The sequence below is a fragment of the Nipponia nippon genome, unplaced genomic scaffold (assembly GCF_047370975.1).
Source record: "Nipponia nippon isolate SJK-2023a ecotype South Korea unplaced genomic scaffold, ASM4737097v1 scaffold_10, whole genome shotgun sequence".
Taxonomy (NCBI): domain Eukaryota; kingdom Metazoa; phylum Chordata; class Aves; order Pelecaniformes; family Threskiornithidae; genus Nipponia; species Nipponia nippon.
In genome coordinates this window covers 31,391,087-31,413,177 of record NW_028262291.1, presented here as the reverse complement: position 1 = coordinate 31,413,177, position 22,091 = coordinate 31,391,087, and the positions used below count along the sequence as shown (strand labels likewise).

Genomic DNA, 22,091 nt, shown 5'->3' with positions numbered 1-22,091 from the left:
CGACAAAAACCAGACAGTTCTATTGCTTGTCCAAATCACTCTCTGTTCTCAAATTACTGGCAGGCGAAGACATATCTGTTGATGCCAAATTATATTACAGCCATCAGCAATAAATCACATGCAAGGACAATGCCACAATATGTGGAGCTACAGTGACTGACAGCATCAGTTGACAATGAAACATGAAAACGAGAGGCTGCAAAATAAAGTGAGATAGTAGTACTTAAACCTCGTTGGGCTGGTTATGCTAGAAGGAAAAAGATGAAGAGCAAAGTCTGTATGACCAGGTGGGAAGCCAAAGTCCTGCAATGTTAAAGCCCAGGCTACCCAAAGCAACGGGGCATTTGCGAATGTCCCAGCACAGCCACAGCAGGCAGACACCTAGCATAAATGCAAAGCAGATCTAACATAACAATGGCGTTTATTTCGACAAATAAACTCTTGTTGACATCAAAAGCTAGCGAGGCTTGTCATGTTCTCCGGAACACAACCAAAGGTCCAATTCGGAAGTGACACAGACAGGAATATACGGGATACCTCGGCCAACTTTAGCAAGTGCAACTTCACCTGTGGGGAACTGGGCAGGAGGATGAACGAGCAGGAAACCCAACGCGGGGGTGGGAAGTGAAAGACAAAGCCGTTTTTCTTGTAGCCTGCTGCTACCCTGATAATAGCTACGTGTTACAGCCACGCTGTTCTGCCATCTGTTTCCCTAGCTGCAAGTCTCAGGTGCAATGTGCACCTGGTACACGCTTAAGCCAAGTTTAGCCTAAAGGTTTCGGGTAAGGAGTCTAAAAGTGTGCACATCTATATGAAGCTCATATATATCTGCTTCACAGAAGGAGAGGAAAACCCACATCACCTATCTGAAGATGAATCTTTATGCTGAATTGGCATATGTACCCACAATCCATCAGAATAGAGCAATCATATCAGATGTTTTTTCCTCTACAAATCTAGGCGCGTTTTGTGGTGCTTTGGGTGAGGAATTAGTTTTTCACTGGGGCACATCTTTGCGCATCAGTTAATTCACATGATTCTTATTTTACTTGATGTTTTTCATAGCATTTCCTAATCAGAAGAGGTGAAGAGGCTGCTTGATCTGCCAATAATCAATCTGACATCATTTTTCTGGCAAGAGATTTACATCAGTCAACCTCATTCTGTAACTCAGAACATGCTTTTATCATGCCACATCCAAGACCAACTGAATTCATTATCATACCAAGTCAGTGCGCTGATTTCAACTACTGAAATATTAACGTTACAGTGAACTTCAGTTGATCCAAAGGATACACCATCATCTTGACCAACTGCAATTTGCTGGGAAGTAATTTGTCTTCGGTAAAACACACAAAGCGACCTTCTGGAAATTTCCTGGAAAACAGTCCCCTCCTATCCCTGCCTTTGTAGATAAGCAAGACTTTTTCACACAGGAGTTGCATTAGAGTGTCAGACCTGTCTCATACTGCAGTTAGGAAACACTCACAGTTTGGGCTTTTGCCAAGCTCCAGCAAGATTGCTGTTAACTGCTGACAGGTTTTGCAAAGACTCATTCTGGTTAGACGCTACCAATAGCTCTGCACGTGAAGCATCTCTAAGAGTTTAGGAATAAAACTCTCACAGGTTTCTACTGCTAGGATTAACCTAACCCTTGTCTTCAGGCTGACAGTCCCACCCAAGCACATGATGCTCCCATGTTACTTGCTCTAGTGATTTTTTTTTCAGGATTTCTATTTCCTTCATTTAAGTTTCCTGTAGAGCTTTCTGCCCACAGACATTGTTCGGAGCCCTTTTGTTTATTGAATGCTGATGTGTTAGTACCAAATAGCGTTGGGCTCTGCTAAAATATGTATCTATCCCGTTTAAATAGCTAATCCATTTAATAACCATATTCTATAATCTGCGTACCCACAGCACCCAATACCATCAGAAAAAACAAAAGTTCTTGCGTACAGAAAACAGCAGTGAACTCAAACCTTACAGATATTTTTTTCATTTTGGAAAACAAAGAACCCAAATAACCCTCTCAACATTGTCCAGAAAGAGTATAACACCAAGCCTGCTGCAGTTTAAGCATCACATAAGACTTTGCTTTGTTGAGCAACAGCATAGAAGATTCAGCTCCAGGATAATCAGTCAAGAATGGACTCTGCATATTGACAGGTTGCTAAGTTACTAAGATCATATATATACTAAAAATGTTTAGACAAGATTTCCTCTTTGACTGAGTAGTAATTTTGTCTGTGACAAGGAAAAAAAAAAATCAGACAAGTTGTTGAAACAGATGCCAAAGGTTTTATACAAGGAATGTCATGGCTGCTTTCTCTTTGTGCATTAACATGGTAGTAAAGCTACATGCATAAACAGCACACAGGGCACAGCCTACAAACCAAGAACACATTGCTCACCCATTAAAAAAATAAAAATACTTTGAAGCACAGAATTATGCCGGATGTGCAGAATGTCTTTTAAGAGAGGATTTCTACCTACTCATGCCCTCCCTTGGGCAACTGTCCATTTATGGCAGACTTTGCTTACAAAAACATTAGACAGTCCCCGGTAAACTCGGCCAGTACCGAAGGTGTCCTGGAACGTCTTCCAAGTCTACTTCCGTGTGTAGGCTGGATGTAGTTGCGTAGGGGCAATCACTTTGTGAGTATGTTCTTTCAGAGACAAAGTGAGAACCGCTTGTTACAAGGAAAAAGTCAGTACACTTGTTCAGTAGATAAAGTCTTTTTATAGCAGTTAATTTAATAATACAGTCCAGAAACAGGGTGTTGGGCACTCATCTACACAAGAGCACATTTAATAAGCTGGGGAAAAAAATACCACAGTTCCAGGACATTGCATCAAAGTCCAGCCACTCCAAAAGGAGACAACTCTCATGTGGTGGAAGAATTCTTGTCTATGTAAGCCAAGAAGGGAGAATTTTAGGCAGTTCAATCCACAACGGTCTCTTACTTCTTATAACTGGAACCACAAATCCACAGTACGAGACAGTATTAGTTAGGTTAAGTGGTGGTTTTGATCACAGAATCAGTGAATTCATTGCAGTCCTTTAATAAAAGGATGAAGTCCAGCGAGTGCCAGTTGCTAGGAGCAAAGAAGAAAGGTTCCCATTTTCCAGGTGGATTTGTAAGTTCATATTATTAGAAAAAAGATAAGTCAAATCTGTGCAGTTTCTATGTAACCACGTCTGAGAACACAGAGGCTCCAGAGACTCTGGGATCACTTAAAAAGTGGGGGAAAAGAAAAGTCATCACAACCCAAACAACTCAAACTTCATATTTCAGAATTGCCTACACAATGTGTTCTCTCGTTCTGCTCTGGACAAAACTTTTAACTGAAACAAGCTGGCAGAGAAACTTGAAGAAAACCTGAGTATACGAGAACATTGTCAGGGAAAGCAAGACCCTGCTACCTCTTGATCTGGTATTGAAGTCGAAACGGCAAAATCAGAATGCTTTGCCTTGTGCCATATGATTTGCTTTACCTTTCGGAGCACTACTGGTCTCTACCAGGGGGTCTATTTCAACTTGTTACCTCTTGCGCTGTAAGACCACTGCTCATATCACAGTTCAAACAAACTCGCTAATGAATCTGAGTTTAATCTTCCATGGCCAGAAGCACAGCACCTCCAGATGTAGGGCTGGTTGAATTACCAGGTGTAATTCATGCATCAACACTGGAGATTTCCTGGCAACACAGAGTCCAAACCTTCCTCACAGGACATCGTGATCAGCAAGACGTTCCAAAAGAAGAATCAGAAGGCCATAAGTCTGATCCAATATAGTAAGGAACAACACCATCCATCATTTGAACTAGGAATACTCAAAGCTTCATTAGCCAACCACGTTCTTAATATACTAAATTATACATAGATAGATATATATAGATATATATTTTTTTTTTAAATTGGAATAAAATACACTGGATTTTGGTTTGCTCATTTACAAGGGAGCTCCCTCCCTTCCCCAGTTATTTTGAAATTAAAACCTAGAGGCTGAATGTAAGCTCATTCCCAGCATTCCAAGATGGATATAACACGAGAGGAGGCCAGAAACTGGAAGCATGCACTCTGGCTGCAACAGGTTAAGAGGTGAAAGGGAGACCAGATATTTTCATTTGTAACCCTGAGAACATAAGGAATTGCAGAGATCTGGAGAAGAGCCTGGGGCTAAAGGTCACCAGGCTTTTTATTGCAGTTAAAGCAAACTCGGACTGGGTGATCCCATCCACGAGAGGGAACCGCTCTGCGGTCGTGTGAGCATTCGTCACAGAATCCCTGGCCACAGGCCCGACAGTGATGTTTGGAGAGTTTGATACTGAATTCCTTCCGGCAGTTGTGGCAGTGCAGGATTTCATGGTCTGGTACCCAGTATGCAGGTCGGGCAGCATCTTTTACCAGTCCTATGGAGGAAGTGAGGTGGGGGGATGAGAAAGAGGGAGAAGAAAATAATCTGTGAACATGAGCATGTCAAGAACGTACTCCAGTGGAAGTACTCACACACTGCAAGTCACACCACTGCCACTAAGGGGAAGAAGACCTACTGACAGAACACTTCAGTGCAACGGGTAGCCATTTAGGCCATTCTGCCATTCTCCCACATTCTGCCTCTCTTCAAAGGGATAGACTGTTTCTCCTTAAATGGTGGCACCTTCCCTTACTCAGACTCTTCCAGAGGCTGAGACACTTGCTTTTCCCTACCTTCAGTTTCAACTCTGGCCAAAAAAAAACACAGTCACCAAAAAGCAAACATTCAAAAACACATGTACAGTCTGAACTGAGAAAGGGATTTATTCTTCCTTTCATTGAGTCAGACAACACCACCCACAAAGGGTGATGGCAGGACATGCTGTAGGCAAAGCAGTGGAATGATGATCTGGGAAATGAGTAGGAAGTCAGGTCCAATAACAGAAGATTCAAATGCAAAGTGTTTGCTGACATACCTGAACTACTACCCAGCACATGAAAGAGCAGCAAACTTTCACTGTACTAAGCTCACCATTAAAGATCACATTACTGATTAATTTCCCATCATTACCAACCTGGACAGCTTCAGATTCTCAGCCCTCCCTTGCAGAAGTACCAAGTGCCAGCAGTATCCATGAACACACTTAAAAGGCACTCAGCATCTCTGGAAGAAAACCAAACCTGATAAAATGCTTCCTAATTGGCCAGTCTTTAGGGAACTCCATCTGGCAGGCCACTGCAGTGATGCATCAGGGGAGCATGAATTACTCACAGCTTGGTGCACACAGATTTGCACAACAGGGAGAAAAAAAGCAGGTATGAGCTGCAGAAACAATGTGGTGAAAACCAAGAGGAAACATCAAACGAGAGAGGTGCAGGGAGCTGTAGAACTCTCAACCAACAGTGGTATCATAGCGGAGGTGCCAGCCTGTCACACAAACTCTTGAAGTTTAATCAGAAGTTTTGCTCTGTGAAAACAAAAATGCTTCTAAACAAAAAAAATCCATAAGAAGAGAACAGAGCTCACCTAAGGGAATGTCCATGGCTGTCACCACTGCTCCAAGAGTGTTCTGCACAGCTTCCCCTACCTTCCTGGCAATAAGTGTCCCCCCTTCCTCATCAGAAGGCAGCTCAGCCACATCTGCATGACACAAGAGTAAAGGTTTCAACACTTAAGTCCAGCACAATTTCTGCCAAGTTTCAGTTAATTTACATTAGCAAAAACCAGCAGCAAACCCAAAAGACAGCTTGGAGCCTCTCCTCAGCCTTTATCTCCCACATCTCCAATCTTGAATTGCAGAGTTTTTACTTCCATTTCAGCAATAATGGACAAAATACACAGTCTGCTGAAACAGCAGCTTCCCTGCTCTGATGCTAGCTCCACACCATCAGCAGGTGCCGGAAAAATAAAGATCCAGTTAGAAAATTATTTTCTCAGCGGGTCAGATATCTCGTAGCTCATTTCAAGGGCCATCTTCCTACCAAAAGACATTGAGCTCTTGAGCTTCCCTACTAAAAACTCTGTGCAAAGCAGTTTGAACAACACTGTCCACACCCAGTGGGAACAGTTGTGATCCAGAAGCCAGGGACAAAGACTTCAGACTATTGCCCAGGGATAATTCTGTCACAATCAACTCTAAATTACCTAACTGGATGCCCCTGTTTTCATAGCAGTTGTCACACACGCGCACTGGTGCTGGTCCCCAGCCTCGCTCAGGCACTGGACGGGTCTTGGAAGAACAGCCATCACAGAAGCCCTCTCCACAGGCCCGGCAGTGATGTTTAGTGTCGTTATCTTTAAAAGGCGTGTTGCACTTATTACAACTCTAATCAGAACAACAAAGAAAGAAAAACTCTTAGTTTGATCTTCCTGAATAGAAAAATAGAGAGCAGAATCCCAGGATGGCAAGACTCAGACTGAAATTGTGAAAAATATAGTTCCACCCAAGACTTGGGAGCTACCAGTCCCATAACTTTACCCTAGGGAAGTGATTCAGACAGGTAGATGTACAGTGGTTAAGCCAATAGATTGCTATGATCCCTTCATTCACAATCACAAATAATTACAGCCACATCATGCAGGGCTGAATGGTGGCTATTTGATCTTTGTGGGGGGTAAGAATTCAGAAGGCAGTTTTCATTGAAGAAGTATCTTTTTCCTGCAAGACACAGTGAATCCTTTTCTAGTTGAATTGTTGGGGCCAGCTTTTTGCATCGGGTATGAAACCAGAGTTTAATCTCTGCACCTATAAAAATAGTACTATCAACTGCAGTAGCCAGATTTAAGATGTTCATTCTTTGCTTTGAAGAGCAAGTTCATGCAAGCCAGGATTTTCTGTGATACTGCCAGGAGAGGAGGTCACAAAAAGTAGGGAGGAAACAGTCTCTTTAGCAGGGCTGGGCAGAATCTCTGTTCATACTTTCTCTGGCTGAGTCAAGAATGGGAAGAGCTGAAAGCATTTCAATTTTCTCAAAATAGTAGGAGAAGGGCTTGCTGAAATAAAACAAGAAGCATTTGGAATCTGCAAAATACTATATTACTTAAAAGGTGAGGAAAAGGGTTTTCAAGCTATGCAAAGCTTTTCTCTACAGCAGCTGCGATTTACCAGGATCTGAGAGTTAGGTCTCCAGTAAGCTGGGGCAATCTGGTCTGTCAACCAGGAGGTCACAGCTTTTGTGGGTCCCAGGCTAAGTTCAGATACTGATTGTGCCATGAAATTCATCCCATCCAACAAACGCTGGGCTGCATTGTTGTTGTCTTTCAGAAATCCATCAGTCTGGAATGAAATGGATATTCATTTGAGAATAAAAACAGGGAAATCTCATTTTTTTAGAAGCAGATGGCTCTGCAACCCACTGCTCCTGTTAAACTGGAGGGCAAGCATGAGAAAAAATTCACCAGCCCTGCTTTGAAACACGGGTAGGTTTTAATGGCATATCATTCACACAAAGTGTTCATAAACTGGCAACTTAGCCATTTCAAGATAGCCAAAAGACGACTGAGAGCCCTTGCAAAGTTCTTTTAAACAGCAAAGATAGAGACTGGCTCTAATGAAAGCCAACCTATTTTCTCCATCAATGTCCAGAAGAACCAACATAAACATGTGCATGGCTGCACACATACACAAAGACTATCCAGCAACCAGACTTACCCCTGGCCAGACATGCTCAATTTCTGTCCTCACTACAGTGTTCACAGGATCTTGGTTGCCAAACCAGTACTGTCGGCTGCGGTACACCACCCCACAGTTGGGACACTCAATCACGTATCTGCAGAAGAGGAAGATGGGTTACCTCAGTGAGATACTGGAAGTCCAGTGCACCAGGCAGCATAGAGGCATCAGAGAGCAGAGATATCTTAGCTGAAGTACTCACCCTGACCAGGCATACTTGGCAAGGCCCAGCCAAGGGGAGTCAGTGGAAGCAGAGGTTTTTGGCACGACACTGACCTCCATCCCTCTTTCGTAACAGGCCTGTAACACAAAGGCTCAATTAAAACTGCATTGTTGGGAATCCCAGACTCCAGGTCTTGCACCTGTTTGGCCACATAAAGCATATAATTGGCATACAGTGGTCTCCACAGCAAAGGAGAGCACTCATCAGAACTGATTTAAAAACAAAACCAAACCCACTATCAATAATGACATCAGGGAAATATTTCTACAACAATAAAAAACATGATGGTAGCTGAAAATTTTCCTGTCTCCTGCACACATCCTTCAGAAAAATTGGCTAATACCAAGCAATGGGCATAACCAAATACGAAGAGTAACCACATCAAGTGTGTAGAAGGTCAACATCACTGAGGTTGGGAGCAGCTGGGTTCACAATTTAGCTAGCAAATGACACAGAGCACACAGAGCTGATGACCTCTCCAAGCAAAAATACAAGTTCAATGGGGATCAATTTTTCCTGTCAAGGCCATGAGCACCTCTCCCATTTGAAAAAATGCAAGAAAACAGGCACGTCCCTGGGATATTCCTCATTTATTGGGCCATCCTTTCCTTCTCCATTCTTCAGACCTTGTCCTTGTGTCACTACTCACCTTGCAAGTGTAGACTCTGTTATCATACTGGTGAGAATATCTGCATCGACTTTTGGATTCATGAGGGACTCCTTCCTTTGCGTGGTTCATGCTCTTCTTACAACCGCACCTGAGTATGCAAAAGCAAACAATGAGCTGATGCTGTTAGATACAGGACAGATGTCACCAAGAGTTCATTTATGTTACTATCTTGCATTTGTATAGGCATTGTAACCCCAAACCATTTTCACAACTGTACATACAGCAATGACATCATTTATCATTGAAAGGCAGGCTCTTTGGAAGGAGGTGTAGCAACTGTTTCACAGTACAAAGCAGCAACACACCGCAGTTCAGTGCAGGAAATGATGACTGTAGACAATTTAAATTTCACAGAGAATTTTAAGAAAGACTAACCAAGTTTGGAAATTGATCAGGACAGCGTTAACACTGCAGACTTTGCAAGGAGCTGCTAGAAACTCTCTAGAGCATAAAAGAGGAGGAACATAGCACTATATCACATTTGAGAGAAAATGCTTCCAGAAGCATAATCAACCATAATATCACGCTGCTACTGTACCTCACAGACTCAGAGCACTGACTGGCATGTACCGCCCTTCCAGGCTCAATCTTTGGGCTCTTCCCAGAGAGCTATGAGGGAAGCTCTAATCAAACCTGGGGCTTCACCTAGATCTAGTCACTGAACACAGCCCAGGCCCATGATGATGTGTGCTTTAGGATTGTTTATACTGTTTAGGTAACAAAAATGGCAGGAAAAATCATCATAGGAAATTTTGGGGGATTTCTTTAGACACTCCTTTCTTCCTGCCCTGTGTGCATCAGGGAAAAGATATGGGCAGAACAGGTTTGTAGCCATACACAAAAATAGAGTAGGCAAAGACCATGCATCCAGCTCGGATGCAGCAATAACAGCCACCCAATTCACTTAAGAGTTGAATTTCAAGCAAATTCTGCCTGGAAGTACTAGCTGATGACAGGTGATGTCAGGTGTCAAGATGTCACAGACATCACAGACATATGTTCTATGGCTGCAGACTAGGGCAGCACTATCTGCCAGAAGGATGAGGGTGCATTTCTCATCTACTTACCCACAGCTGAGGCACACAGAGGAGCATGTGAAATATTCATCTGGAAAGAAAGAGCTGTGAGCCATCTGGTCATCGGGGATCTCCCCACTGAACCGGTCACTTAGAGCCTGTCAAACAGAAAAGAATGGGGGACTGAGAGCAATGTAGACATTTTATGAAAGCTTTTGCAAGCAAAAGCATGGGTTCCTCTACTGGAAGGAGAGGCAGAGAGAGAGTACACAGCTAACAAATAATGTCTTACTAACCTGGAAACCAAGACAAGGATTAGAAACCAAGCAAGAATACAATCTTGCACTTGCATGTAAGTGACCTGAATACTTGTAAGATACTTACTCTTCTGCTCTCCTCCTGCCCGTACTTTGAATTTTATAGCAGAAATGGGTGGTAGAAGATTGCATCCACCTCTGTGCATATAACCCACACCCAAAATAGCAGGGTGCTTGCTAAAAGGGCTTTGCATTCTAGAAACCTCTAGAAGGAAACTGAAAGAGTCATTTCTCACAGTACGTGAGGACACATTCCTTGTCCCTCAGCTCAGAAAGTGCTGCCCCGAGCTTTCCTCTGGCCTCTTGAACAATTGCTGTTCTCTGGTGAAACTGCAAGACTGACACAAAGGGATTTGTTCCCTTTCCTGGGAGCATCTGTTCTCATATCAAGTCAGTCCTTAGCCTTGGCACACTTAACTTCTTAGTTCTTTTGGGTGTTATGTTAAAAAAAAAAAAAAAAAAGAGTAAGCACTGGAACAAAGCAGATGGGCAGATGGTTAGGGTTTTTCTTGATGGAGATCTTTGAAGGCATAAGGTCTAACTGAAACTCTTCCTACAGCTGAGGTAACTACAGTGGCTGCCTTTCTCTTCCTCCCTCTACCCTCCCAGGGAGTAGAGAGGGGAGCATCTCTGCTGTCTAACAAGGGTTGACTGCATATACACAGACATACGTGTATCTCTCACCACAGCTTCTCTCAGATAAGATCTCTACGCAGACATCTGATTTCACAGAATTTCAAAGAAATTATCTTTAAGATCTCTTTCAAGCTTGACTGATACTGGCCAATGGACTCAAAAGTTGGAGGAGATGGACATAGATCTCTAGCAAGCCCCTAGGCTTCTAGGAAGTGAAGCAAAAAATGTTAATTTGTAGTCAGTAATGATCTGAACACAGCAACCACTTTACTGGACATGAGTTTAAGTATACTAGCAGCTATATCTGAAACTGCATTACTTGATTATTGCAATAAAGTCCTAGAAATTAAACTTGAATTAACCACTCTAGCTGTTTTCTCCTTGCTGCCTGTCTGTTCCACTTCCTTCTGAGCTTCAGCTACTCCAAATACAGAGCAGCTGGAATTATCTGTTCCAACAGCTGTGACTACCATCAGGAAAGACTGCTAACACTACCTTCTTCTGCAGATATGCCCCAGCCTTGCCCGCCCCTCCCTGATGACAGCTGTGCTCTTCAGGCCAATGAAAATATGATGCTAATCACGTAGTGGTAGCAATGTGTGGACAGCTGTAGGATAGACTGCAAATTTGAAGACCAGAAAATCCCTCCGACATCCTCGCAAGGTGAACCTTCTAAGACAATCACCAGTGGCTCTCTCTAATTCCTTTTCATCAGCCTTCTGATCTGATGCTGCATCTCTGAAATAATACATCATTTGGCTTGATCCCATCTTGTTTGCTAGCTGCCAGCACATCATCTTCTTCCTTTTTGCCTCCTGGACCTTGGGTTACACTACACTCAGTGCTAGGTTTTGCCAACCATTAACTCCCTCCAAGTCTCTTGCATTCCCTTCCCTTGTGCTGAGGTCATCCTTAGGAATTTCACCAATAAGTCCTTCTGGGCCTCCTCTTTGTAAATCACTGTCATTAAGTGCTTGTCACTCACAACATCAGTTATTTTTTTCTTCCCCAGTCAGTTTCTTCCTGGCTCAGTTTTTTGATTTTGCTCTGTTTTGCTTCTCAACTTTTCTTGACCTTTCAGGGTCTTCGCTAAGGTGTTTGTTTGCTTTAAAGTAAAAAAACTACCCAGCCTACCTGGCTGTTACACAAAAATCATCATCTTCATGGAAGACTTGCTTTATCTCCAGATATCTGCAAGTGTTCATCACTAGTTCACATGCTCTACCTTTATTAGCTGCAACTGACAGTTACTAGCAACAGCGATACAAATAAAGATTGTGATGAACTCATCTCTACTTACTTTTAGTGCTTTGTAGATAACCCCAGGCTGTCTAGGTGACCGAGTGGTATTGTTCTCCAGCTGCTGCTCCACAGCTCGCCTAAGTCCAGAGAAATCTGTTGGAGGATTGTACGTCCTTGTTCCCTTGTAGTGGATTGAGCTGAAAGCCTCAGGAAAACAGCTTAACTTCCGAAATCGATCCTGAATGAGCTTCTCAGGAACCTCAGAAGGATGATCTATATATAAGAGTACCAGCAAGTACATAAACAACTGATTGTTTAAAATAATATTTAAATTGCACAGTGCTTTCACACGCAACGCAGTGCTAGTTTTTCTAATTAAACCTTCTAATACATCTGGAATACACTTATCATATTTCACAAGTAGGAAAAGAAATAAACTGTTTCCAAAAGCAGTCTCTGTTTTTTGATACACAGCTTTAGATTCTAAGACCAAGTACCACAGGTAAAACCAGAAACGTCTAGATTTGGAAACACAGATATCCAGAATAAGAAGCAATTTGTGACATAATATAAGGAAACTCCATGTCAGTACACTTGTTAGCTCTTCTCACCAGACCATAACTTGGTCTTAGCACCTGATAAGTGGAGGACATGAACCTTACATGGGCTGCTTATTCTCCATGCCAACCCTGTAGCAAGGAAGACCAAGCCTCTATCAACCCTTTGTACACAGTGAAACACTTCAGAACTGGCCACATCAGGTCAAACTCCACAGAGCTGACTACATTCTTCTGCCTGCTTCCAAGTACCTGCTGTACATTTCAGGATAAGGCAGGCCCCTTCTTCCCTGCCCTAAACTCACTTATCTCAATTATCCATCGAGACAGATGGTTACAGCTTGCTGCAAATCCACCTGCTAAGAGGTTTCTTTCCTATTCCTACCATGATCAGAAGCGATCATAAAAATATATTTTTTTTACTACCCTGACTTTGCACACAGGTGCAACTACCATTATGGGTCACTAAATCCAACCTGCTGAAACAGCAGATGTCAACAACTATATGAAACTCTAAATTGCTGATGAGCAAATTGGTATGTAAGAAAATGAACTGCCTTGGCAGGTAAGTTAAAAGTAATTAAGGCAGCACTCTAATAATAACCAGAAAGAATGCCAAGTTCTTCTACTAGCTCAAGACCTCATCGGTTAGAAAAGTCAAAATGAGAATGTGGGCCAGCAGGGAGCTGCTGTGGTATTACACAGCAGAAGACTCCCAGATGTTCACAGACAGCAGGACTGAGCCTCAGCCGCTGCAGGCCAATTCATTAGGGCTCTTGCTGATCAAAGCATCAGAAATTGACAGAATGAAGAGAGGTTTCATCATGCCTTTTGAAACATGGAAAAAATAGGGCCAGGAGAAGAAATTCACATCCCTGGACAGTCAAAACCAAAATGTGCCTCAACTTCCATAGGACAGTGCATTTCACTCAGACATACAAATAAAGTACACAATTTAAACATCCATAATCCAGTACGACATGAGCCAACTTGAAAGACTTAAAAGTGAAGAACACTGAAAACAATGGAAAGTATAGTGTGCCAGGCCTGGTGCTTCGGCCGTATCAGATACTTGCACAGAGAAAAGCGGTGTTAAACCATCATCTCTGTGCCACCACAACCTCAGTCCCAACCTCACACCAGCCTCAGAACAACGTCAGTCCACAGAATTTAAAATAGTAGAACGAGGGTACTGTGAGTATTCATCAGTTTCATTATTCTTGACCCTCCTAGTTTCTACATACAGTTTTATTTTATTTTTTTGCAACAGGATCCTGTATATCCCTGCCAAAATCACACGGTGTCTCAGTTTTCACCTTCGCCTGCCATATCACCCATGCTCATGATCTTGCACGATGACCCCTCCTACGGCTGGCAGGAGTCGCATCATGACTAGTCAGTACCGACGTCCAGCTGGCTAAGAGGATTATTCTAGCTGATCTGGGGTAGTCAGATTGCCATCAGGGAATGCTCTACTATTTCCATAGCCTGGCTCCCAGACTGGAACAAGCGAGAGCAAAACCCAAACCACATCTTCTACGTGGTAGTAAGGAACACTGAATATTCAATGCAACCTGATAATTTATAGATAACATTTAGCACACTGCAATTCAGTTTCTTACTGCCTACTCACCAGAGCCCAGTAGCTTGGTGTACACAGTCTCGTGAAAGATGATGACACCTGGACCCAAAGTTGACAGAGGAACATCTAGGCCACAGCGGGCTGTGGTAGCTTTTAGCTCCTTGGTGAAATGTTTTAAATAAGCCTCCGAGGCATCACCAAGGAATTTGAAGAGATCATTGTGGAGCCTGTCAGCACGAGTACGGTAGATGACAAGGTCAGAGATGGCCAGGACCTTCAGCAGCAGCCGTGTTCTCTGGCTCAGGTTCACAGTGGCCCCCAGGAGGCCTTCTGTATCAATTACCACCACTTTGCGGACAGGGTCATAGGCTGCCCAGACTCCAACTGTGCAAGACTCTTGGGCTGGAGACGTCTTGAAGACTTCCCGGCCATAGAAGAAAGTGTGGTTAAGGGTGTGAGACTTGCCATCCCCTGTGTTCCCAAAGATGGACACTACCTTTAGATGCTGGTCAGGACTGCAGTCCAGTTTCTTAATAAAGTCTTCTTCATTCCTTACCTTCCAAAAAAAAGAGGAAAAAAAAAAAAAAAAGAGAAGAATCTTATATCTATGCAATTGGAGTAGACAACACTGAAAACACGTCTGGTTTCAGGATTCATAAGATTAACGAGAGTGATTACTGCCTGTTTAGATTTCAACATAAGTTTCTGAAACATCAAGAAGGCCAAAGCAAAAATATTAAAGCAGTTTTGTAACATGGACACATCAATAGGATTTAGGCTGTTCCATCACGTAGCTGTTTTGGAAGTGATACCTCACTGTGATTACCTGTCTAGTGAAACCTCATGTACCTCACCCCATTCCCTGCAGCAGTCCTTTCAGAAAAGGGAGCACAACCCTACTTCCAAGTCTGCCAGAACAGCTACTTGCAGCATGGCAGACACTCTCAGTAGCATTGGTCTCCTGGTAAGCATCCAAATTTAGGTGCAAAATAGTGGAGTGCTTTTGTCACCTTAACTTGCCTCATCCACAGAGGCTGAGCACCTGTTTAGGGAGAAAAAGCTCCTCTGTACCGCTGTGCTGCCATCTATCCACAGCCGGGGGCTCTCAGGCACAGCCTGTCCCACTGACGCTGCTCTCCAGCTGATAGATCCTTCAGCTGGAAAGAGGGGCAGAAAAGAAGAAAGTGAAGTTGTGCACCAGAGTCAGGTGGTCGAAGCAGGTTAAACTGGCTTTTACAGAAGTGCCACAACTACCTCAGTGCTCCATTTAATAATTCACTGTATTGTGCTTTCATTAAAAAAAAAAAAACCACAAAACCCAAAACCAAATAAAACACACAAACACAAAACCAAAGGAGGGTAGACAGCCTTCAGCAGGTAACTTCTCTTTGGCTTCACATAGCATGGCACTTGTCATTTAATCTATTTAGGTTAGAGAATAGGGCATTTACTGTTCAGATACTAGAGCAACAGGGAACAGATAAACAAGCAATGAAACAGGTTAGGGCTCTGTACGAGAGCCTGCCTTGTTTTCGTTGCAGAATACAGCCTTGGCTTTCCCAGGTTTCATGCTTCTGGCTATGGTTGTTCATCATTTGCTTTTTCTTCTTCCAAAAGGTATCATCCATGTGACAGAGAAGAATATGACAGAAGCACTTTTTGAGAAGGATTAAATTCACCTCCTCCATCACAATTCCCTCCCCAAGGCATCCCTGTCAGCTGAAAGGAGCAGGGCTTCCATCCCCTCTTGCCAGCCTCTCAACTTCTGGAAGCTCCTTGGCTATCTCCCCCCCACAAGTACAGTTGGAAGGTCTCATGATACACGATCCACAGAGGCCATGAGGTTAATAAATGGTTTCTTTGAACAAGTTTATTCTTAGATCAGCAAATTAGTTTAAGGCTCAGCCAGCCCCATTTGCTTTGGTCAAATCTATCAGCAGCATCCAGTCTTTGAAGGAAAATAAAAAACAGCCAGTGTGCCAAAAAATAAAAAATAACCAGTGTGCCAGATTGTGGTTGGGAACAGTGTTCAGAAAGAAAAACTGTGGACTGTGGGGCTGCAATAGCTTCTCATGGGCTCAAAGCACTCAAGACAGCCTCACAAGAAAACAGGAAATAGAGAAATCAAAATACTCTCAAGAGAATCTTTTCTGGTGTCTGTGGGAGACCGTCAAGATACGCTCAAGTTACATGTGCATAAGAGAGGGTCTGCTTTTTTGGTAGCTGTGATTATTAGCTTGTCATCAGGAAGGTAGTTTAGATGACAGATACAGTTTCTCTTAGTGTCTCTGGAAACGTCCCTGGATTAAAGGAAGTCCTTGGTCCATAGGATAGCTCCTAAAAACATTCACAGATTTGATAATATAATAATGTTATGTGTATGTAAGAAAAAAAGGAATATGATAATTTCTTCTCCAGATTGTTTTGGTTTTAACTCCCACCTCCCAGACTTCTTACCATAAGGGTGGCAGATCCTCTTTTTGCCCGAGTCAGTGCCTGACCAGACCCGATCATTCTGGTTATGGACTCCCTGGACAGCCCAAAGAAATATCAGTCTTCAAACAGCTGCTTAAGTATTGGCAGGACAACTAATAACTAACATCTTTCAGGCAGCCCTGGTTATTGTTCTGGTATCAGTTTGGGAGAGTATGTGGAAGGGGCTGAGTCAGTAATGTCAGAAGACACAAAGGACAATAGGGACCACAGGGATAAGAGTAACTCTGCAATGCATTACCACCAGTAAGAAACAGGAGTCAACTCACACAAACTCCGCTGCAGTTGAAATTGTCCCAAGCTGAGCTAATGCAAATGTTCACACCACCAGCCTTCTTTTGCATTCAATGTACTTTAAACAACTGCTGATGCCAGGCCAACTTATTGTGGGAAGAAGAGTGGGATTGCTGAGCCAGACAGAAGAAAAGTTGGTTCCAGATCAATAATCCAGATCACTCCAGCAGAAAAGTTACTCTGAAAATCAAAGGCTCTAGGCTCTTTCAGACTTCCCTGCAGGACAGAACTCAGGAGTGATTCGGACAAGCGAGTCACCCAGGAGCACAAGAACGTACCAGAGTCCAGCTAGTCCAATGTTGTGTTTCACAGGACTCAATAATGGGTGAAAAAGAACTTAGACATGAAACAAGTAAATATTTCCTAGCATGTTTTACCAGCTTTCAGTAGTCAGATGTCAAAGAACCTCCTGAGCAGTGGTTGCATCTAGATGCTCATGTTTGGTAGAGAACGAGTAGATCTATCCTCTAAGAGGTTGTCTAACCCCTTTGTGAACCTAGTCATAGTTTTGGATCCTGCAACATCCTGTTACGATAAATTCCACGTGGGGAGAGGGGAACACACCAAAAAAAACCAAACCAATAGAGCAAAAAAACAAAAAACCACCACACAAAACAAACGCCTTCCTTTTGTTGAATATGCTTGTATGTCACGGGTGTTCCTTGCTCTTGTGCACCCATCTTCTTTAACAGCTGCTGAGCACAGGGACAATACTCTCAAAGAACCATCCACAACAATCCTTGTATCAGTAGTCAAATTTATTTCCCTTGAGCAAGTTCCTTTAAGACATTTAAAGTCAGTGTGGGTGTAATAAGTGTGTCGAAGTACTAATCCCTATTGGGCTGAAGTCCCATTTCTCCATTTTGCTTCTCATGTCTAAAGAAGTTTGTATGGTACCACCTTCTGCTGCATGTGTAAAGGACTCATGTTTCCATAGCTGTGTCCACTCCCACGTGGCCCAAGAGCTCCACATCTCTGACATGAACAGCAGAGGGTAAATATGAAACCTTCCTTAAATTGCACAATGTCAATTAGGAATGAAAACTTTGTATGTCTAACCTAGGACAAGAGGCATCTCTCTCCAGCCCCTTCTCTATTTTACCATTTGTAGTATCAGAGACTCATTTACACTTTTGTTATAGATCTTAGGAGATTCTCTTCTAGAAAGAATAGGTTTTACTCCATCATAGGTTAGAATCATGGTTACCCTTCTTTTATGGTTTTAACTACATTTCTGTTAGCAACTGTCATCCAGCCCCCGATGCAGTCGCTCCATCCAAGCTGAGCCAAACTGAAAGTGAAGGTCTTCAGCAGGAAAAAACAGAGAACTTCACAGCTAAAGTCCTCTCTAAGGAGGACACAAAAACTCATACCATGCTGCCATGGAACACGTTTAGATCTGAAGCCTCCTTGTCACCCATACTTGGGAATCTACTATACCTAACAAAAGTTTCCTAGATCTGAGCCATAATAAAAGTAGAACTGTTTAGGAAGAGACAAGAAACAAGAACTACTAAACGACATTCCTGTCTATGAATTTCTTGGAAACAATGTTATTAAAACAATAACATGTTAAAAGCTTAGGAACAAAATCCATAAAATAGAATGGAGTTTCCAATGACCTGTACTCATACGACTTTAACTCTGCCTCCAGGCAAAACAAACACATTAAGTGAATCAGACATTTTTACCACAGTTTTCTCCTTTTAAAACTCTTTATGAACCCTTTAAGGCTTGCTAATATTCATGGAAGCAGTGCACAAAGCCAGAGCTGTGCCACGACAACACAATAGCTCAAAACAAAACAAAAAAAATCCAGAGTACTTGGCATAGTATTCATCAGAGCGCCTTCATTTGCTAGTCTTACGCTGTCACTTTGACTTACACTGGTAGTTTTGTTGTTGTGTTTTGAAATCTTCCTCTTTGCTTGACCCGATTTTAACAGAGTATTTTTAATAACTAAAATACATTTTCTGCAATCAAAAAAAGAATACCATCATATAACTAATTAAGTTTATGAGTCATTAGACTTGTCTGACAACCAGCACATGACAATATCTTCTGATACACAACCACTAAATCAATAAAGAGGATATAAATTTAACACACTTTTCAATGAATGGAAAAAATAAGCTACAAGACTTGTAACAGCATATCTAAATATATACCAGCATAAAATTGCAAACATCTGGAACAAATCAGTCTTCAAGTACAAGTGGTCAAAACAATCAAGTGGAAAAAAAATACTATTTCCCTTAAAGCATTACTTAACACTGGCAATACAAGCAATTCTGCTCATAGTTCGGAAAACTTTTTTAAAAGATAATGCTTACAAGAATTCAAACTAACACCTGAAATCAGAGGGAGAAACAGAGTAGCAAGCTAAAACAAGATCTGTAACCTTTTAAAGCAGCCCTGAACTTCTAAGACACAAAACTGAGACAATTTTAGGTAATTGATCTTAAGGACAGAGTATCATATCAAGCATTAAACCTGGAAACAGAACAGACCTGTCATATCAGCTCACCTCAACACAGACCAGTTCTTTATGACACAGCTTCTAAATTTTGGCAGTGGTGTTTTAACTCTAAAAAACTTGAATTCCTACCCAGAGGTAGATTAACACAAAAGTCTTACGGGTGCAGCCCCAGGTCCTGTCATTGGGTCATTACATCAGAATTTCAGTGTGCATTGAAAACAAGCAAGAGAGAAATCTATAAAGCCTATAAGAGAAATCTGAGAAGAATAACCTGCACCACAGTACAGTGCTGCGACCAAAATTCACATCTCTGCAGAGCTCCTTGCAATCACTCCCAGAAAGGCAGTGCGCGGATGCAAAGCAGCGCAGCTGGCTTACCCCAGCCACTCAAGTGCAGCAGGCTATTACAAAAGCAGCTGGCAACTCCCTGCTTCTGCCCCAGGAGAAACTTTTTTTTTGTTGCTATTCCCAAATGGTTCTTGCTTTTTCTAAAGGATTGGGTGGCTCCCTGTAGGAAGAGAAACTCTCTGCTATGAAACCCATGGCATCAGTAGAGCCGTGAGAGGGGCTCTAGACTATCATAATTCAAACCCTGTTTCTGCTAAGATCATAGACTAATTCAGGCTGGAAGGGACTTCAGAAGGCCATTACTCCCTTCCAGCTTTTAGAGGCCTCCAAACAGGAGAGACGATTTTTATCATAAGCAGGTGCTCAAGAAGAATCAAGGCTGACTTAAAAGTCCAAGCAGCTCTAGTTTCCTACCTTAGTTTGTCTCCTATACCTTTCCTTCTGCATGACTTCCCATGGAAAAATGTCATTTATACCATTACTCGAGTCTTCCACATATAACTTAAAATCCATAATCAATTACACAGACTTAATTGATAGAGAAACAAGTGCCTCTAAAACATGAATTTCCTAGAAGTTTGACGAAAATAAACAGCAGAGTAGAAGAGACTCTAATAACCTTTCCGAGGAAAAAGCTTGTCTCTTGTCCACTCCACGCAGCCACCAAGATACAGTACTAAGCTTAGCAGTCATGCCCATACTTGCTCGCCAGTAAGCATGCTGGCTGGTGCATGATAGCACACATACTGCTTCTTACCCAAAAGACAGAAGGCGTGGATAAGCACTGGATAATGGGAGGCAGACATCTCGGAAATCAGACTTCATTAATTCCACTGCTCAAAGAGTTACTTCTAACTCCTGCTGTAATGTAAACATTTTATGGTAGCTTGGAAGAGTTTTCCCAAAAGGGCTGTGTCATGGAGTAGTTTAGAAAATTGCGTATGTCGTAACAGTAGTTACAATCTGATATTCAGGAGTAAGTTATTAATCATCCACCCAGCAAACACTTAAATATATTTATCATTATTGTCCTCAGTAACCTCCTAAACTTCAGCCAAGCTGACAGTGGAGATCAGCATTTTCAGGAACAGAGTCCTACAGAGCCTGAAGTCCAAATGGAGTGACTGACACCAGATGCAGGGAGCGGAAAACAAAGGAGGGGACAGACACATGCTGAGGATTTAAGGCTAGATTCCAACACTCCAGCTTCAGCTAGTTTTGGTCTTATGCCCCATGCTGGGTGCAGGTCTGGCTCAAGCAAAGAGAAGCATTTGTATTAGGGGTGTTTTCTAAGCTGAAGTTCTTTTGTACCTGCTTATTTGCCTTCACTGCAGTTCCACCTATGAGTTTGGTTGAGATTTGTTCTATTAGGCTCTAACCCATGAAAATAGTGTCCCTGAACTGAATATCTTTTTCAGACCAAAGTTACCTTGTTCCTTCCAACAGCTCTGGGACAGTATTTTCATGGGTTTGTACAGAGCCTAACAGAATAAGTCTCAACAGGACCTACAGGTCCCTGCAATGAAGGGTGGAGGCTGTCCACGTCTAAAGCCCATGTCTATCTATTACAGGACACTTTCCTGAAAGAGACAAAGAGATAAGAGTTAAATCCTGCTTAACAACCCTATGCAAAGAGAGAGGCCCTATTTCAAAGGTTTTAAGACAGTGGTGGAAAAAAAAATAAGCAGATGGGAGGTAATTCAATTTGATTGGACCCCTCCCTAAACCAAGAGGCCATATTGACTGAAATATTGCTATTACCAGTAAGTTACCCTTGTAGATGACAGCTGAGTTATATGAAACTGCTGAAAGCAGAAGACTAGACAGCCCACTAACCTGTTTGCTAGCTGAAAAACTACTTTTGCAAGAACTGAAAACTAATGAAGACTTCAATGTAAATGCAATTGCTGCAGAAATAACACTAATTTAGGAGTGTCATCTAACTCTTAAAGAGAACAGTAAACAACGAAGCAGAAATCATTATTCTGTATCCCAAGTACTTTTCAAGTTCTCCATGGATGTTAATTTGGCCACACAGCTACCAATTACTACCTCAATGCCACAGCTGTAGCAGCAGAGACCACATCCAGGTGAAGAGACTTGCCTAAGGGTAACCAGATTACCTGTGTGGACACTACTTTATACCACAGTCCTTGTTAAGAGGGGCATTTACAAACTTATTTGTATTACAGTTCCACTCTTCCCAGAAAATAGTTACTTTGGTTATTTTCCCAAATGCAGGGTGTTTTGACAGGCAGGCCAAAGGACTGTCAAACTTCTGCCTTTATGCAATCCTAAAGCAAGGCATTAACAACATAGGTAAAAAAGTAAAAGGTGTACTGCAGCAACAACTGCCTCCCAGTGACCCCTGCAGAAGTGAGAAAGTGGAGGAGATGGAAAGGACAGAAGGGCTGGAGGACAGCAAGCTGCCGGTTCCCTTTTCTTTCTCGGAGGCACTGCAAAGCACTCGCATCCTGCTCCTTCTGGCAGCACCCAAGGAGCCCAAAAAGGATTCATTGGATAAGTCGAAAGAGGGGTACAGCAGAGGAAGCACTAGGACACCCCCTTCCCCCCACCAACCCTA

At 42.5% G+C, this 22,091-nt stretch overlaps 1 protein-coding gene across 4 annotated transcripts in view; it reads right to left on the bottom strand.

The window, feature by feature from the left end:
* Nucleotides 1-2,275: 2,275 nt before the first annotated feature.
* The window catches only part of ZFYVE1 (zinc finger FYVE-type containing 1), a 28,105-nt gene continuing 8,289 nt past the window's right edge, over nucleotides 2,276-22,091 (bottom strand). For 3 of the 4 annotated variants that reach the window (XM_087746392.1, XM_087746390.1, XM_087746391.1), the window contains 10 exons: nucleotides 13,945-14,449; nucleotides 11,813-12,027; nucleotides 9,611-9,717; nucleotides 8,523-8,631; nucleotides 7,853-7,950; nucleotides 7,630-7,747; nucleotides 7,084-7,254; nucleotides 6,123-6,303; nucleotides 5,505-5,618; nucleotides 2,276-4,413 (listed from right to left, as the gene is read on the bottom strand). In XM_087746392.1, coding sequence (XP_087602518.1) covers nucleotides 4,181-4,413; nucleotides 5,505-5,618; nucleotides 6,123-6,303; nucleotides 7,084-7,254; nucleotides 7,630-7,747; nucleotides 7,853-7,950; nucleotides 8,523-8,631; nucleotides 9,611-9,717; nucleotides 11,813-12,027; nucleotides 13,945-14,449 — 1,851 coding nt within the window. In that variant the 3' untranslated portion in view covers nucleotides 2,276-4,180. Of the gene's footprint in view, nucleotides 4,414-5,504; nucleotides 5,619-6,122; nucleotides 6,304-7,083; nucleotides 7,255-7,629; nucleotides 7,748-7,852; nucleotides 7,951-8,522; nucleotides 8,632-9,610; nucleotides 9,718-11,812; nucleotides 12,028-13,944; nucleotides 14,450-14,903; nucleotides 15,051-22,091 lie in introns of all 4 variants that reach the window. The other variant, XM_087746393.1, reaches the window with a different exon arrangement.